At 46.8% G+C, this 19,391-nt stretch overlaps 1 protein-coding gene across 1 annotated transcript in view; it reads left to right on the top strand.

Annotated features, from left to right (window-relative positions):
* Positions 1-19,391, top strand: part of kcnip4a (potassium voltage-gated channel interacting protein 4a) — a 97,637-nt gene that overhangs the window by 62,174 nt on the left and 16,072 nt on the right. Inside the window, exon 2 of the mRNA XM_061252909.1 lies at positions 15,108-15,232. Within this exon, the coding sequence (XP_061108893.1) occupies positions 15,108-15,232 (125 nt within the window). The remainder of the gene's footprint in view (positions 1-15,107; positions 15,233-19,391) is intronic.

Here is a 19,391-nt window from a genome sequence, read left to right as displayed (position 1 = left end):
ACGATTAAACTGCAGCAATGAAATACGTCTGAAATCTAGCAGTCCGCCAGCAAGCAATATTCCCCCCCACTGCATGCGAGAGAGAACACAAACGGGAGCTAATCGAAAAATGTCTTGTCCTCTCATCTTTAAGCATTGCTGCTGAAACGGGTTTGTTTTCTTCCGCCAGCGACTCGCGGTTGTGGTTGAAAATCCCGTCTATTCCTGCGCTGATGTGCAGGCGCGATGCGTGCGCCGGTAATCTGAGAGACGAAGCTCCTTGCCTCGTTGCGCGCGCGGCGTGTTGTTGCCGTTTGTGTGTCTCGGCACGGACAGGGCGCTATATCGAAAGGGTTTTCACACTCGGGTTAATCGAGTTGGATCACCTGACTCCGCAGCGACGGAGCCGGAAGACGAGGCCTCCCTCCAGGCCGGTTCTGCTCTGAAGGATGTTGGCACACATTACTGACAGACTGCAATTAAAATCATGCAGATGGGATGCATTCGAAAAGAAAACCTTTCTCAGGGTAACTTCCTTTTGTTGTCTTGTGCAGTTGCTGTTGGTGTTTCTCTCTTTTTCTTTTTGAAGCTTTTGTGTTATTTAAATTAATTATAATTCTTACAGATTAAGACTCTGGGGTTGCGTGGGGGCGGGGGGGGGGGGGGGGGGGGGGGTTAGGACAAAAGCGAACTAAACTTTGAAAAATTTTGAATATGAAACAAACTTAACTGCGCTGTGCTCTTGCACTTAAACAAAAGCAAAAAAACGAACTGTTGCCGAATGTTAGTGAACATAAGCTAACTGAAAAAAGTTAACATTTTGGTAGACATTTGCTTACGTTCGTCAGTGCTGGCAGGCAACCTGCAAATGCAAGGTGATGTCAGTGCGGAAGTGAAAGCCTTGCAGGAGGGCGTACGGACCTGAAGCTACTCTCCCCACAGCGATCAGTGTCTGATTACTGCCATTATCAGCCCGTTGTGTTTCTGGAGCCATTTTTCTGTGGATCACAGAAATGCAGTAGTGGTTAAAGGTACCATGTTGTACATCTACCCAGTGTTTTATTGTACCTCCTCATATATATATGAAGTTTGTGTGGTTTTTACGAACCAAAAAAAAAAAAAAAATCTCTATCCTGTTTCACACGTCCATTCTCCAGCACCTCTCATGAGCTTTACCCAAGAACAGGCTGTTCTAGTGACTGTGCCTTTAAGGCTCATTGATTTTAATGAACCTCATTAATACCAATGGATTTCTTCCGGCTACAAGGTGGGCCTTGCTGAAGGCGGACATATGCAAATGAGTGTATAGCGGTGATGTCATTAAGTTATGGAAGTCCAAACTCCTTGTTTATGTGCACGTTTTCTTCATACAGATTGTGTGGTTTTATTTGGTTTTGATACTTTCACAGTGTTTTTAACAGCACCTGCAACTGAATCCACACAGCTAGGGAAATCTAGTTTTCTACAATATGGGACCTTTAAAGAAAGAAACGGTGAACCGCACAGAGGAAAAGAGCAGGCAGTTGTACAAGTCGTGCTCGGAGTGTAAACCAGCCCTTGGGCTTCCCAGCATGCCGTGCGGCAGGGGCGGGAGCTGGGAAGCCGGGGGGATATTGTGTATATATCTCGTTGCAGCTGTGGAGCACATATTCCATTACTAAGGCCCAAACAACGCGCTTTATCGGGGGCTGGGATCTGCGGGGAGAAGCGGGCCCCTCTGTGCTGGGAGGAGACCTGCGCCTGGGTGTAGATGGGTGGAGCCGCACGCCCGTGTTCAGAGCACGCCGTGTTCGCCAGGAGAGGGGGGAGGGGGTGTTGACGTTCGCTTGCTCGTTGTTCGGCTACGCTCCGCTTTCTTTACTCGGGTACAGTGAACGGTGCCTGTGGAGCTTTTCCGTTCAAAATGGCTCCTTTGGGTTCGGTGGAAATGTTCGGTCACAAGATTAAAGGTTTCTCAGAGTCCTCCTGCAGTTGTGAACTGACTTGTAAACTTAGTCCCTTAGCTAAGCAAAATATTCTCTCTTCTTATCTTTGGTCAAGAGTAGAGATGATTTAAACAAACGAATTGTCGCTTTCTGTCCTTCTCACGCTGGCCGATATCTGCAGTTATATTCAGGTGCTGCAAAAAATTGAGCTTTTTTGCAATATTTTCTTTTTCTATCCCAGTTTATGCGATTCCATTTTCAAACCAGTGACATGTAATCTATTTTACCAATAAAGTATTTTTTTACTTTTATTAGTGTTTGATGGGTTTATAAAATGTTACATTGATGGGATTTCTGTCATTTATTAGCTTCTGTGTCAGTAAACTTGGATGGAATTGATTTTTTTTGTGTGCGCGTGTGTCATTATCCGAGTAATTTGTGCACGTTGTCGATCCCGGTGAAGGCCAAGGCATCAGATGAGGCTGATTATGTCTGTCACTGCATTGTGTACTGCTGTCGGCCGTTTTACACAACGCTGGCTGTTGCCTGGTTATTCGTGCAGTTTGCGCTGATGGCGGTATGAGAGAGAGAGAGGAGGCTGTGGGCTCTGGCTGGGGGTCGTAGTAAATCTCCCAGGACACCAAGCAGGTGTGACGACACCGTGGCTTTATGGGAATATGCCGTTAAGCTGTGCGGACTGACCCTTTTTCCAGCTCTTGTGCCAAACGCAATAAAACATCCTGTTGTTTCCGCGACCGATCAGCCTTGGCCAGCTCTCCAAATCATTTCATTTCATTCTGCGTCCCGTATAGAAATTTTATTGGCCTCTGTTTATTTCATCCTGAAGAGACTGGCTCCCTGCCCCCGGGGCAGGCGATGATGGTGTTTTTAACTTTGGCTGTTAAGGCCAAGGATCCTGCAAGAGGTGAGCTAAAATAGTATACAGTCGATATGAGGCAAAGGAACTACACAAACCTCACGTGCTAGCTGGAGTACAGACGGACACTCTCTCGATTCCCCTTAATGCAGACCGAAACTGTAGACTGCTGGTCTAAATGACTGAATGGCCTATATTCTGAAACTGTAGACTGTGGGTCTAAATGACTGAATGGCCTATATTCACAGGCTATGTTCTTAACCTTTCTTCTCCTGTGACCCACGGTGTTACACAGAAATGGTAACGGTAAATTAACTTATTTAATTATTTATATTTTTTAATGCCAGTAAGTCCCCTTGCGGCAAAACGATCCTCGGGTCAAATCCCAGCCGGGGCGTCTCTGTGTGGAGTTTGCATGTTCTCCCCGTGTCCGTGTGGGTTTACTCCGGGTACTCCGGTTTCCCCCCGCCGCCCAAAGACATGCAGGCTAGGCTAATTAGAGAGTCTGGATTTCCTGTAGGCTTGAGTGTGTGAGTGAGTGGTGACACACCTGTCCAGGGTATGTTCCTGCCCAATGCATGCTGGGATAGCCTCCAGCACCCCTGTGACCCTGACCAGGAATAAGCGTGTTAGATAATGGATGGATGGATAGATGGAAGTCCCCTATGCTTTCCACATTTAGATGCCTCAAAATACATAATATTTTTTTATTTGCCTGACATGTTTATCCAATGTAACTTACAGTTGATTAGACTAAGCTGGGGCCAAACCCCCTGGAGCATTGTGGGGTTAAGGGCCTTGCTCAAGGGCCCAACAGCTGAGCGGATCTTATCGTGGCTACAATGGGGCTTCAACAACCATCCGTCCGGGTCCCAGTCAGGTGCCTCAGCCACTAGGCTGCAGGCCGCCCCTGCACCAGCTAATGACCTGGTTTAGTGAGATGAGTGCGCAGTCAGAGGTGATTAAGTTGGCCTGCAGTGTCACATTTTCCTCAGCAGTGCCTGATTATCTCCTGGGCGGCGTCTCCACAGGACCAGAGTTATTTGTGAGAAGCGGGCAGATGTTGTGTAGCTGGTATCGAGGCCACGTGTGGCCGGGGTGACGGCTGTAATTGTAGTATCTGATTCCAGCCCTTTGTCCTGGGTCGCGTCTGTGTGCTGAAGCTGTTCAGAGCTGAAACACAAGACCTGGCCGATCCCTGAGACCGGCTCGGGTGTAGAGTGATGACAGGAGGGCGTGTGTGTGTACCGTGTGTGTACAGTGTGTGTGTACCGTGTGTGTACAGTGTGTGTGTGTACAGTGTGTGTGTGTGTGTGTGTGTGTGTGTGTGTGCTAATTGAGCCACCTGGAACCATGATCTCTTTTGTCCGAGGTGTCTTCCGTCGACATGCGTGTATATCACAACTGTGATTTAACCAGAAGGAAATGGGGGAAATGTAATCAATAAAATGTGTATTAAATATAGCAAATGAGTTATTGAACGTTTGGTAAATGGAATGTTGGCATGATGCGCCACAGGGCGCTGGGTAGCCCACCCTGCTAAACCATCAGAACCCCATTACATCATCTTCATCACATTATCTTTTTGTTTTTTTTATAATGCATATTTCCGTTAACAAGCAGGTATGCAGGTCAGTGGAGAAGGGCCAGACTGGTCGAAGGTGACGGGAAGGTGACAGTAACGCAAATAACCACACATTACAACAGTGGTATGTAGAAGAGCATCTCAGAACACACAACGTGCCAAACATCTAAGTGGACAGGCTACAGCAGAAGATCTAAAGTCTAATGAGTACATAAATAAGTGCTCACTGAGAGGATATTGTCTTTTGGAAGAAAAAAAAAAACCAATGTAAATCATGAAAAGCATAATACTTAAGTATTGATGCATTCATTGGTTTGGTACAAACCTGGGTAGTTTGGTCGCTGCAAAAGAGTTGATGGAATATGGCCCATTATCAAAGAGGTCTATTGATTTCCCTTTCCTAACGAATGAATAATTAGTGAGATCAATGGCCTTAATTAGTATTGCACATTTCACTTAGCTCCAGGAGAAAGCCTGCTTTGAGCTAGCCTCCCACTGGTGCATCCTGGGATGGTGTACACAGTGGACTTATGATTGGTGGGAGGCACGAAGATAATGGCACTGTTATGCAACGGCAAAAAGATTGAATAATTCCCTAAAATGTCATCCGTCACCTACGATGCTAACACATGCACAAGAGAAATTGAGAGAGAGGGGTGGGCCGACATTGCAGGGAGATTCATATAACTAAAAAAAGGAATGCCTATTTGGTTATAACATTTTATTACAGTAAACCTTTTCTGAAACCATTCAAGTATAAAAAAATCTTAAACTTGCTTGATTCATGAATTGCAGAAAATTGTATTCTTCCCATGATTTGAATCTCAATGGGACTTATTGCTGGTAAAAATATAAGTTTATAAATAAACTAGTATAGCCATTCACATTCAGAGCCATGGTGTCGGGCAGTGTAGTTCATTTTCAGAACTTTATCGACCAAACTTTCTGAAATGTGTTTTTGAAGTGATTTGTCCGAGGATCAGTCTGTTCCCTGTTCTGTTCTGTCAGATCTGTATCTGTTTGCCAGCGGCCCCAGACTGTAGGTGTGCGATAAAGCCTCAACACTTCCATCTCAGTATCGTCTCACAGTGAAACTGCAGGTGTGGGGCGGGGGGTGCTCTGCTCTGGGCCTCGAGGGCGGGCGTGATGCTGCTTTTTGTTCTTCTCCCGAGTAATCAGGCGCTCATTCAGTATCCCTGGTCTCAAGGCCTGTCCACGCAGCAACGGTGACTATAACTGCGGTTAAATCCGGTCGGATTTTGATTGGCTGTCTGTGTGTTTTTTCGTTCACGCAGCTGGAAAGTGATCCCAGCGATATCGCTTGTTGCTGTGGTGTGGACTTCGCCATCCACTCGAGGATTTTTAAAGCGATACATTTAGTTATAGATATCGTTATCGTGCTTGGTGTGGACAGACCACAAGGCAGGGATCCTCAGTCTTATCTGGTGCGGCTGCAGGCTTTTGTTCCAACCCAGCAGTTACACACCTGAGTGTACTAATCAAGCACTCCTGCGAAGGATCTTGATTAGTAGAATCCCCTATAACTGCTTGGTTGGAACATAAGCCTGCACCCACACTGGCCCTTTCTGGGTAAGATTGAGGATCCTTGATTGAAGGTGTGTAAGTTTTCTGACGTGTAACATGAATCTGATTTGACTGATGTCCCTGTTAAATAAGTTTTATGGATAATTCAACCTGTGGAAGAAGCAGAGAATACGTTTGTGTTTAGATGAGGAGCAACAGCCTATAGCAGCGAACACCCTGTTTAAATAATTCAGAGATCGCATCGAATTGTGAACGGATAAAGCTATAAAACCGGTGAATCTGGCCAATAGGCGCTTTGACTGATGTCCTAAGTGAGCGACATCTCCCTCAGTCGATCTCCACATTAAGTGAAGTTTACTTTTTTAACTTTGTAATTACAAGCCTTGAGATGGCTCTTCTCAGGTGAGTGTAGCAATCCTTAAAAAAAAGTATAAAAGTTTACCTCCTTATTCCTTTCCTTGCTCCTTTACCTGCTCCCTGCTCTAAGATTGAGGGAATGTGAATTAGGCAAATGGAATGTCCTTGATCCTTCAAACGTTAGTTTCGAAGCCACGTCAGTTACAGGCATGGCAGACGGGGAGTGCTGGATCCATAGATTATTTAGACGTCACGCTTTCCGAAAAAATACTTCCGCAAAGGATGTGCTTGTGTTTCCTTGCTCAGAAGTTCTGGAGCCTCCTAACTTCTACTTCTAGCTCCTAGAGGGAACATTTAACGGGTTGGAATTTCCTTAAAGATGGCGGACCTCGATTGATTCCCGGGTCAGGGAAAGGAAAAGGAGATGGGAGGTGAAAAATTAGTGTTAGAAAGAGCCCCGTTTCTGGGCCGTTTCTGCAGGTCTGTTTGTGCCCACGATGGGAGCCCAGCTCAGGTAGGGATGACATCATCGCTGGAGAGAGCGAGGCAGCCGCCAAGTTCAGTAGGTCAGCTGGAGCGTTCTGGCGCCACTTGAAAAGCGTCTCGCCGTGCAGTTTATACTGGCAGCTAAGCATTATGGGAAACATTCAGATTCTGTATTTACATGAATTCAGATAAGACCCCAAACCTCTTAGACAAACCTCACTCTACTGCTACTGCAAGTATCAGCACTATCCCGGCTAACAAAACCAATGTAGCGGCCATGTTATAACGTTGGCAAAACCTTCCAGGAACGTTGTGATGCTGTGATACTGTGTTAGCTGGGTTACTGCATGCACCACACCCCGGCACTGTTCTACGGAGCTTCGGTCTTTATAATCAGAGACGGCGACATGTTGTGAAAATAAATGGAGGCTGCTCGAGTAATTAAACATTTAATTAAGCGTGAATGTTTTAGTTTCGGGGAGTGACTGACCGGGGTGAATTGGCGTTTAATTGTTCTCTGCTGAAGGATGGTGCTAGCCGCTGTAGCCTGGGAGAGGCTGTTTCTGAGGGGGACGGAGGACAGAGATGCCGGCTTCTCTGTCTGTGTCTAAGAAGGAGCCCGAGACGGGCGCTGGGCTGTGATGTATGGGTGTTTAGGGGCTGTGCGTTTACATTTGCCATGCGAGTCTCTCATATCCAGGCCGCCTCGGACAGCTTACATTACGTTAACACGCAATCCGCTCCCGCAGTCTGCTGCCGTATGCTTTGCTGAAGAGATTCAGGTTAAAGTCCCACGCTCAGGGGCCTAGCGAGCAATCCTGGGGCCCCTGAATACCCCCCCCCCCCCCCCCCTTATCCGGGAATCTTTGCCCCCCCAAAAGCTGTGGGCCCCTACATTCTCAGAAATACAGTGACAGTGGAGGTACATTTTTGCTAATACACAGGCCTGGTGGATGATAGATATTCGTCCAGTTTTCTGCTCACTCAGAGAAAAGGTATGAAAAGTGGCTGAAAGGTACACATGCTTATAGGTGCTGTGTAGGTACATACGATTGTACTGTACCCCTAGCCAGGCAATGTACTTGTACATTTTGTGCTTTCACTATCCAAATAGCACATGATTGTACTTTCAGGGTACAAAGTTGTACCTTAGGACAGAATTGAACTTCCACTGTACCTTTGATTGTGAGTGAAGAAAGGGGGAGAAGGGTGGGGGCGGGGGGCGTATATGGAGGGGGGGTGGGGGTTGGTAGTTTGGGAAGGCGTGGGGGGCGGTGGGAGGGGGGGGGGGTAGTAAAGTTTGATCCACTTAAACTCGCTTCAGGAAATGAAACAAAATTCAGCTCACATTCAAGTGAAAGATCCTCCAGTCACATTAAAGGCCATTCCATCCGGAAAGTCACTGATGTGAGAATTAATAGATTCCCGGCTTATAACACAAGCTCTGTCTTTGCATATTAAAGGGAATCTGAAGTCTTGTATCACAAATATATTCAACCCAGCTTGTTATTCAGTTGTGGCGAAATAGAGAATTCAGTTTTCAACGTATTGCCTTCATAAGGAATAAGGTTCCCAATTTACATGAATAACTGTATTTACACCGTAATTATAGTACTTGGTACAGTGCAGTTAATGTGTGTATGCTATAATTATGTTGTAATTACATTACATGTCATTTGGCTGACACTTTTATCCAAGGCGACAATTGATTAGACTAAGCAGGAGACCTCCCCTGGAGCAATGCTGGGTTAAGGGCCTTGCTGAAGAGCCCAACGGTTGTGCGGATATTATTATGGCTACACCGACCTTGCAGGTCCCAGTCATGTACCTTAACCGCTACGCAACGCTACGCTAATTGCAGCTGTAATTCAAATGTTTTCTGGTGTAGTCATAATAATTCACCCCATAACAGGTAGCAGGACCACTTATTGTCAAGTGGGACCAGAATATTTTTTATACTGAAGCGAAATTTACTGCTAAGATCTATATCCAGCGTAATGATGTCATTGTTTAATCGGACAGAGGAATCTATATGTGATTAGCTGTATCAAGCTCTGATGTTGCTTGGCCATTTTTACTTCGGTTTTTGTGTCTCTGTCAGTATTTTCTCAGAGAGGATGTTTAGCGATAGAACTGGCTTCGCGTCGGGTCCCGCAGTATTTATGTTGCGTTGAAATGTTTCTCATAACTTATCAGTTACATAACCGATCGCTAGCATGATTGGGTTGGCTTTTTCGATCTTGAACATTCATGAGCGTGCGGCTCGATATCGGTCTGGGAATTCAGAAAATCTGATTCAACTTAAGGGCTGCCATCAAGTACCTCAGAAGCTCTGTCTGCAAATATGCCGGTGAACTTTTTATGACCTCCAGTTTCCTACTTTTCACAGAAGGCAAAAGTATGAAATGACTGCAGTATGTATTGCATAGACTGTGTGTGTGTGTGTGTGTGTGTGTGTGTAACTGATGCTCTTCATAACCGTAATATTAACGCTTTGATGTGTAGGCTTTTTGGAATATTTTTGAAATAAATTCTGGGTGTTCTAGAACTCCATTGCTTTGAATCAACAGCACTGATTGTTACATAAGTTCAGTTAAGAACATTCTAATGACATTGTTTGTGACCTCACATCTTAAAGAGTTAAATTACCTAAACCAGTCTGTATGTAATTTCATGAGGACAACTATACGTTTACAGTATTAAAGCATAATATTTACACATCTCCTCAGCCAGACACTGCAATACCTGGCAATGACCACAATTTATGTTGGAGCATTCATGAATGTTTTGCGATTTCCGTTGAGCGACACCCTGTCCCTGGACTATAAACTGGAAAGGTTACAAAAGCATCTGTCTGCACATTGATAGCCAACATTATCTCGAATACACCATTTCCCTTTCACAGCGTATTTGGCTTTATGTGCTGTGATGAGGTGACAATTCTCCAAGCGCTCTAAAGTAGATAAGTGTTGTTTTGTACGCTGTGGTTTTTAAAGGCTGCTCACTTATATACTGTACATGGGCAGATGAGTGAGCTCATTAGTGTGGTTTTGTGCCCAGATTGAGCTTCTAATGTTCTCCACGCCCTTATCCGTGACCCAGACGTCACCTTCCTTGGGCTGTCTACCCAAACACACACTCTCTCGCTCTCTCTCTCCACACACTCACACACACACCACCTCCCCAGCTCCGCGTTGTTGGAGATGTAAAAGGCTTTTCCCCAAATCTCTTGCAGTCGATTATTAAAAATATAAAGGAGCCTGGAAGCCAAATCTCTTCCGATCCAACTTTTATCCCGCTTTTGATCCTGGCTTCTCTGCCGAATGGAGAGGTGGGAAGATCGGAATGAGCCAGCGAAGATCGGAATGCCAGCGCTCCTCAGCGGTCCGGATCAGGAATGGGAGCGAGGCTCAGACGCATGGCTCCGTAGAGTCCCTGACGTCAGGCATACAACCGTCTGCTAAAAGCTCAAATAAACATGGAGTTTATGTAACGTTCCAGTAAGCCACACCCTGACCCTTAAACATTACTGGCCTTCTGCTATAATTGAAAAGCTTTTTCCATCGCATGTCTGTGTATACACATACTGTATTGTGTGTGTGTGTGTGTATATGCAGATGTATGTCAGTGTCTCTGTGGGAGATTACAGGGAGGTTCGTACAGAGAAGTGCACACATCTTATACCTTGTAACTACAAGGCCCAGCAGTGTCTTGCAGTTTTAGCTCTTAAAAGGTTCCTGTGATGAGCCTTTGGCTCTCAAAGCTGTGGGTTTAACTGACTGCCTACATGTTGTCCTGAGTGAAGTTCCTTACCAGCTGTGCCTGGAGCCCCCCCAACCTCCTGCTTGCTGCTCGCCCCCGCCCTCAGTAATGTCCCTCACGCTGTGATCTAGTCCCTCACACTGTGGTCTAGTCCCTCACTCTGTGATCTAGTCCCTCACACTGTGGTCTAGTCCCTCACTCTATGATCTAGTCCCTCATGCTGTGGTCTATTCCCTCACACTGTGATCTAGTCCCTCACTCTGTGGTCTATTCCCTCACACTGTGATCTAGTCCCTCACTCTGTGGTCTAGTCCCTCACTCTGTGGTCTAGTCCCTCACTCTGTGGTCTAGTCCCTCATACTGTAATCTGGTCCCTCACACTGTGATCTAGTCCCTCACACTGTGATCTAGTCCCTCACTCTGTGGTCTAGTCCCTCACTCTGTGGTCTAGTCCCTCACGCTGTGGTCTAGTCCCTCACGCTGTGGTCTATTCCCTCACGCTGGGGTCTATTCCCTCACTCTGTGGTCTAGTCTCTCACACTGTGGTCTAGTCCCTCACTCTGTGGTCTAGTCTCTCGGACTGTGGTCTAGTCCCTCACTCTGTGGTCTAGTCTCTCACACTGGTCTAGTCCCTCACTCTGTGGTCTAGTCCCTCACTCTATGGTCTAGTCTCTCAAGCTGTGGTCTAGTCTCTCACACTGTGGTCTAGTCCCTCACTCTGTGGTCTAGTCCTTCACTCTGTGGTCTAGTCTCTCACACTGTGGTCTAGTCCCTCGGACTGTGGTCTAGTCCCTCACACTGATCTAGTCCCTCACTCTGTGATCTCGTCCCTCATGCTGGGGTCTCGTCTCGTCACTCTTCCAGGTTGTGCCCACCCTCCGAGCGGTGGTGGGCGTGGCTTTAAGGCACGTCTCCTGAAGCTGATTCCCTGCAGGACCAGCAAAAAGACCTCCGACAACACCCCAAGCAAGTGGTGTCTCTCTTACTGTACCTGCGTCGTCGTCATTTGTCTGTTTCTGAACGTGCTGTGGGCAGGGGTAGGGGCCGGGGTCAGGAGAGGTGGGGGTGCTGAGATGTACATTACATTCCATTACAGTTATTTACCGACATTTTTATCCAAAGCGACTTACAGTTCATTCGACTAAACAAGCGACAATCCCCTCTGGATGAATATGGGGTTAAGGGCCCAACAGCTTTGCAGATCTTATTGTGGCTACAAATAGGCTTGAACCACCAAACTGCCAGGTCCCAGTCATGTACCTTAGCCACTAGGCTACAGGCTGCCCTAAAGGCTTTCTCCCACCCCCATACACCTGTTGCGCTTCGAATTACAATGCTGCTATGGCAACCGCTGCAGCCCCCCCCCCCCCCCCCCCCCCAGTCCTGTGTGCCTGATTGTAAGGTTTCTGCAGGGTACATCAGGCTTTCTTTGCCAAATAGAGATCTTTGATATTCTTTGCCTATTCAGTTCAATTCAATTCAGTTTTATTTGTATGGTGCTTTTTAAAGGTGACTGTCACACAGATGCTTTACAGGGTAACAGAAGCAGAAGAGCAGACACCAGGCCTGATCTCTCAAAATAGCAAGTCATAGAGGTAGAAAAAAAACTTTCTAGTGGGGAGAAAAACCGTGGTGAGAAAATGGGAAGAAATCTCAGGAGGAGCCCGGCTATAGAGGAGGGACAGCAAGGTGCCGGGGTCGATGGATAGAACGGAAAAGTGTTAAGAAATCCATTAAAGTAAATAAAGTGGGTTGGACGTGTTACAGGTAGTATATTATCTGGGAAATTCGGAAGTCCACAAAGTGCTAAAAGCAGTATTTTTTCCCCTCAACAAAGAACACATCTAGCTTCAGTGTAATATCCAAACTTCAAAGCGCTTGTCATTCTCGTTTTGACAGTGTCCCCGATAGCCATATGTGATGTATCGTGAGTTGTTTACGTGCGACGGTTGTTTATGTTGTGTGTAAAATAGAGTACGAGTGCGCCTTCTGCTTTCAAAATGGCGGTCTACCGTGAAAAGTAAACACGCGACACAGAGTGTCGTGTGGCATGTCGTTCGGACCCCGACGGCCAGCTGTTCGCCCCGCGGATGAGGGGGGGTGGGGGCGGGGGCACTCGGGGGGGACAGCCGTTTCGGTGAAGCCTCTTCCGTCCCGCCTCGCCGTGTTCCCGTTCCCGGGATCAGGAGGTCCCGCGCCTCCCATCCATCACCTCCCTTCAGCGGTTAATTACAGCTTTCTGCGCCTCCTCTGCGCCTCCCGTGCGTCTGGCAGCCCGCTCATTACACGCCTAATTAATCGCCTCCCGCCCGCTCAGACCGTCGCCACGGCTACGCTGCAGTGCGCTTCGTCGACGGCCTCGACCCGGGCCGGCGGAGCTCAGTCAAAGCAACGGCTACCCCAAACTTCACCACTCTACAACCCACCAAACCCGCCAATGCATGTCCTGTGGACCAGAAATAAAGGTATAAAAGGTGCCTACAAATGTGCTTGTCGCTGGAGCGGTACCCCAAAGGTACTTAAAAACCCCTCACCAACATATAATACATTTCTGCCTTTTTTGTTTGGAGAACATACTAATTTTTTACCAAAAGGGAACATTGCTGTACTTTCAGTGTACATTCGGGAAATTCGATCCTTGAAGAACAAAAATGTACCAAAAATGTACCACCACTTCATTTCTGAGAGAGCCCTTATTATAATCTCGCCTGACTTGCTCAAATACGGATTTGAAATGTTATCTTTTGTAATTTGCTGCATTTGCACTGTCCTGTAAGTATATATAAGTAGTAAGTAGTATGTATGCTGTAATGGGAAAGGGTTTAATGAGAATAGACTGAATGTGTGCAGGCAATCTGTACATCCAGTGATTGATTTCCTCTTGTGTTCTTTGAGACCGACCAATTGAGAGCCAGTGGTTTAGTTTCCGTGTTCACGCACTGGCTTCGTTCTTTTTCCATGGCTATGCAGGCTAACGCTGCAGTATTTTACCCTGCTGAAGTTGATTAATGCATCCTGTGTTCATGCAAAGCTGCAACAATGGCCGCCTCTGAACCCCAACAATGGGTGGTTCTGTAACGGCGTTTGGCCAGTCCCCCAGTCCAGAAGCCTTTGTTTGTGTCATATTGCTGAGATAATTGCTTCGGGCTCGAATGCTATTTCATATTTGTGACTAATGAACTAATCTCGGCTCACACAATGGCTGGGTATTTATAGTTCGGGTACCTGCGTCAGGTAACTGACACCCCCGGATGACGGTGATTGGTTTGGCCTTGGTGGTTGAGGCGGTGCGGGATGGTCCATGTGCGCAGTCTGTAATCAGGAGGCATGGCGACGCACGGGAGTGAAATGACCACCCCACACCTCTGATTAAGGGGCTGAGAGGGAGGGATGGTCATCACTATTCGCCCAGTTAAGCATTTCTCCAGAGGTTACGCTTTTGCTTCCCAGGTTATGTTGAGTGGGTGGCATTGTCCAGGCCATTCTGTGACATCGCTTCCACAGGAAGCTGGCGTGTGTCTCGGGCTTTTTGAAATGTCAGGTTTTTCTGTGGAGAAGGAAATGCCAGTACTGTATGGCTAATGTGTATTAATCTTCAAGAACATATCTTCCAAGTGTCCATTTGTTTGTTATATCATATATTAAAATGGGAAAACGGTGTGCAATAACAAGGAGTCGTTTCAGCAGAGTGGTCTTCCTCAGAATGCCTTGTTGTTGTAATTTTTTTAAGATGAGAAATGTTTCTGTTGTCTGTCTCGTCTTCCTCATGCCTTTGATCAGGTGCACAGAAATGAAAGCGGCCTTTGAACAGTCACCTGTGAGATTTTTCGGGCCTGTAACGTTCCTCCCGTCTGCTGGCGGTTGCACAGTCAGTGCGGTCCAGGAGGGCCGCAGTCTCTTCTGCTTTTCAGCTTGGATTCTGCTTAATTTGTCATAGATTGTGTAATGACTGCACGCCTCACGTCTCAGCAAAGTTGGCATCTGTTCCAAAGGAAGTGCACAGACCTTCACAGCCCCCGAAGACGGCCTGCTCGCATTTACACTCACAGTTAAATAATTGGGATGAAATAACTTCTAAGATAGTATATTTAGGCCCTATTAGATGCGCATAAACTCGTTTAGAGCAGATTTAATGCTGGGGATTGCGCTGTGTCCCGTTTTAGGAGTCTGGTATAATACAGTGTGTTTGCTTTTCTCTGAGCCTCACAGCTGGCAAGGCCTTTAGTTGATCCCCCGCGTGGAACAGCACAAATGGCGTGCGCTTTACGGGGACCGCAGCGGGAGGTAGCGGCAGGACGCTGTGGCGGTCCCTGACAGATGTTGGGCCTGTTCTGAGCGGTTTGGGCCAGTTGCTGGTGGTTTGGGCCGGTTCTGAGCAGTTTCAGCCGGTTTTGCGCGGCTTCAGTTTGGACCTACCCAGTGCGGCTTGGGCCGGTTCTAAGCAGCATCAGCCGGTTCGGAGTGGTCTCAGCCGGTTCTTAGCAGCTGCAGCTGGTTTCGAGCGGTTTCAGCCGGTCTGGAGTGGTTTCAGACGGTCTGGAGTGGTTTGGACCGACCCAGCCGGTCTGACGGTGGCGTGTCTCTGTTGCAGACAGCGTGGAGGATGAGCTGGAGATGTCCACGGTCCGGCATCGCCCCGAGGGCCTGGAGCAGCTGGAGGCGCAGACCCGCTTCTCCCGAAAGGAGCTGCAGATCCTCTACCGGGGCTTCAAAAACGTAAGCAGCGCCTCGCGCCCCACAAGCCACTGTGTCTACTGTGTCTACTCCACACACATTCAGAAACCGCTACTGATCCACACACACGGTCTCAGTCTGATCTGTTTGAATAATTTGCCGGTATTTACTCCCAATTAGGAATGCCCAGTTGTGCTTGTAACATGCTCTGTGGAACTGCGAAAGATGTGAGAACAGCCTAAATGTTTGGCCACCTTGCCCTCAGTGAATTAGCCCTTGGCTGTATGCAGGGACCCCAAGACTCTTGGGAAGATCGTTCATTAGCGTACTGCCATGGGTGACTCAAAATAAGTCCCGACACAAAATGGAGGCTGGTTTTAATTAGCTGGTTGCTTGGGGCCTAGCATGCTATTGGGCTCTGTCATTAAAGTTCTCTCTCTTCATTTTAGCTTTCATCATGTCTTTTATTCCTTAAGCCACGACCACATCCGAAAGTCCTGCTGCCTCTGCACAAACAGCCGCTCCCCCTCTCTTCAAACATACACTGCCTCGAGAGATGAGGCTTTGAGGTCTTTTAAGACTTTTAAGACCTTTATTAAGCATTTATTTTGCTGCTGCGCTGTCCGTTTGTACATTTCTCCTCTCCGCGCTGACGCTGAGCAGTGTTTAAAAAAGCCTCATCGGCAACAGCGCTCCAGAAAGCCCTCGACAACATCGGCGCTAGAGTGGCACAGCAGTTGTAACTTTCTCAAACCACCATTCAAACCACCACTTATATTTGCTTAGCATTTGCTCTTTGCTGGTGTCTTAAGGCCAGTTAATAGTCCAGCGGCAGTGACATCGCAGAACGTTCATGAAAGTTCAGACCTACTAAGTTTGGACCTACCGAGCCCGTCTCAGAGTGGTTTGGGCCAGTTTCTGGCAGTTTGGGCCAATTTCTGGAAGTTTGGGCTGGTTCTGAGCGGTTTGGGCTGGTTCACAGTGTCATGTAGGGAGATAAGAGAGCTAATTCCCGGCCCTGGCGTTGACGGCCATGGTCACAGTGGCAGGGTCGAGACTTCCATGCCGTCATGGTGCGATGCTAATAGTTAGCGCTTTTATTCAGCGCATGGTCGTGATGCGCTTGCGGACCGATTGTCGTTGCGATTCCACACACAATCGCTTTTCAGCTGCAACCCCTCTTCGTCCCTTAAATCGTTCTTCCCAACAGGGCTGCGTAATCTATGGGGTTTTTAATAAGCCGTTTCCAATCGCACGTTGATCGGAGTGTCTTGGTGTGCAGGTATCGTCAGGACAGACGGGCTTATTATGATGCCACGCGAGATTACTGATGGAGTAAAAGGCTGTAATTTCACGGTGTGCAGCCGTCCCTTTCAATTCCACTCGTCGAACATTTATGGCAATTTCACTCGCGGTTGAACTTCTGTGCTGCTCTTTAGTTAGGAAAGCGAGATTCTGCGATTGGCCCGAACAAAGGAGGGAAACCCGTCAACTTAGAATTCATCGGAGAAAATAAAGTTTCAAAGTCTGAACAGCATGTGAATATTCACTTCTTGTCAAAAGGTTCTGCATTTAATGACATGACAGTGAGTGAAAAGAAAAATGTGAATGTCAAAAGCATTTTATCTTCTGCCGTGGACTGAAATGGGACCAGCAGGACTAGCTTGGCCGTGATTGGCCGAAAAGAGATCCTAAACTACTGTACCGTGAAAAGCGGGAGGCAGTTACAGCAATCTCATGTGGGCTCACAGGCCTGAGGACAAATTCCAAAATGGCCGCTCTGTAATGGGAGTGGGGCACAGAGAGACCGTCTGTCAGATGCCGAATAATGCAAACTGAGGAAGAACAGCACTTCGGGGGGTAACTTCGACAGAATTGCCTTGTGTACAGCTGTATGCGCTTGGATTGATTCTGTACTGGTGGAACAGAACTGCGTCTTGGCTGGCCTAATGCTGAACTCTGATAATTTTTTTATGGCTTTCTGAGTCACCGATGCTGCACTGAAAACTGTATGTTCAAACCCAGCTGCTTCTTGAAGAACGATGTTCTCAGTCCTTCCACAATTCATGTTGTGTGTTTATGCATTCACTCCTAGGTTGCCTACGCCATTAACCCTATCAGTTGACACTCAAAGGACTTGGCACCTGGTCTTTCCCGGCAAACGATATGTTCTCAGGGTTGCTGGAATGTTTTGTCAATGTTCTAGCATTGCCTCTACATGGCAGCAATTTTGTGAGAATATTTTGTGTTAGCTGTGTGATTAGAATGCAAAACAACGTTATACATTTGTTCACTCCAGATAAAAAAACATTTAGCTAAATATCTTAAATGAAAAGGAGAATAAATTTGGTAAGAACACTTTGCTTATTTATTGTTTCTTTCTTTGTCAGTTGAGGGTTGCAGATGCATTTGGCCGAAGTGTTTCCTCTTTAATGCAGCATGATTTCCTGATTTGATTGTGGTTTGATTCTGCGTATGGATACCCAGCGAATGTGGACTCTCTTGCACATCCATTATTTATCCGTACTCACATTGGCTCGAATCCCTCAGACTGTCATAATTACATATTTTGGTATTTATTAATAGCGGCGTCTACATCAGACCCATTTTTGCCAGTTGTCTGCAGAATGCATGATGGTGAAACGCACAATAATCCTGATCTGCTGTTTCAGGGAGACTCCATTGCATAGCTGACACTGTTATCCAACACGACTTACAGTTGATTAGACTAAGCAGGGGCCTTTCTCAAGGGCCCAACAGCTTACAGTGTTCTTATTGTGGCTATGCTGGGGCTTGAACCACCAACCTTCCAGGTCCCAGACAAGCAACTTAATCACTCCTAGCTCAGGTGTGTAGCCTTTTCATACACTATCAGAAAAAATGGTTCCAAAAGGAACCCTGTGATTCCACAGAAGAACCCCATCTAGGTTGAATTATTCTTTGTGTGGGAGATTTCACACTTCGCATCTATGATAGAGGGAACCATGAAGAACTAAAAATGGTTCCTCTATGGAGACAAGCCTGAGAACCCTGTCTCTGAGTGTTTTTGAATCATGAGATTAAAAATGATGTTCTACTTTTCATACATAGCTGTACCACAAATTTTCTTAAGTTACAGTGAAACAGAATAAAAAAGTGTTATGTCATACACAGTATATAGGATTTAAGCATCCATCTCCTTTTCCATAAAAAGTGCACATCTGTTCAGGAAAATAAAATGGTGAAAAAATGGATTAAGGAATGAAATGTAATAAAGGAATAAATTAACTATATTCACAGATAGTCTAAACATTTATCTTCTGTTTATCTCCCGGGCAGACAAATGATGATCGGTGTGTGTAAGTGAGACGAATGGACTCTTAATACGTCTTAAGAGGGTAATTATTGCCTTCTGGCAAGAGCGGTGTGTACGAGTCAGGGGCAACATGGACAGCACAAAGAGGGTGCTTTTAATTGGCTGTAACTCTGCCGAACTACAGAGTCCCATTGATGTACATCCCACTGAAATCTGTCTTGTCAGACTCTGACTGGTTTCAGTTTAATTTTTAAAAGCATATCGTTGTTTGAGGCTAGATTTGAATCCGCTGGTTCTGCAGGCTGAACGCAGGCGTTTGACCACGATGACGGAGGATAAGCCAGTGACGGCAGCCCTCATCATCATAAATCTGGAACAGAACTTCGGGAAAACCCTCACATGATAGGAATCGGGTCGAAACAAGCGCCCCAAACACTAAAAGGAACTAGGATACTATAATTTTTTTATTTTAAGGCCTTACGTTTCTTCAAAGGGTTAAACAGCGTTAGTTGTTCCGAGCTGCAGCCTGGGGGCTGGAGTAAAGTGGCTCTTTGAACCTTCTTCCTCTCCTTCCTCAAAGCGCTACGTCCGCAAGTCATTAAGAGCAGCGGGATTCCCATGGCGACGGCGTTGCGTCTGCCGCGGCGCCCCCTATCACTTTAATTTAGCCCCGCTAGCGCCTCACTGCCATCCACACCAGAGCTGCTGCGCTGGGTTTTACCCTGAGGGGCCTCCAAGGAGACTTCAGCCCACAAAAAACCCCACAAAAATAAAATAAAATTTACTGCACGCTGTCCTGGAGAATGTTCTAGTTCAATGACACATCGACACGCCGAGCCATAAGGGCATAAGGGCGACTTTGGCTCAGGCGTTAAGAACGGTCGTCTGGCAGTCGGAGGGTTGCCG

The sequence above is a fragment of the Conger conger genome, chromosome 8, assembly GCF_963514075.1.
Source record: "Conger conger chromosome 8, fConCon1.1, whole genome shotgun sequence".
NCBI lineage: Eukaryota > Metazoa > Chordata > Actinopteri > Anguilliformes > Congridae > Conger > Conger conger.
This window is presented reverse-complemented; position numbering and strand designations above follow the sequence as displayed.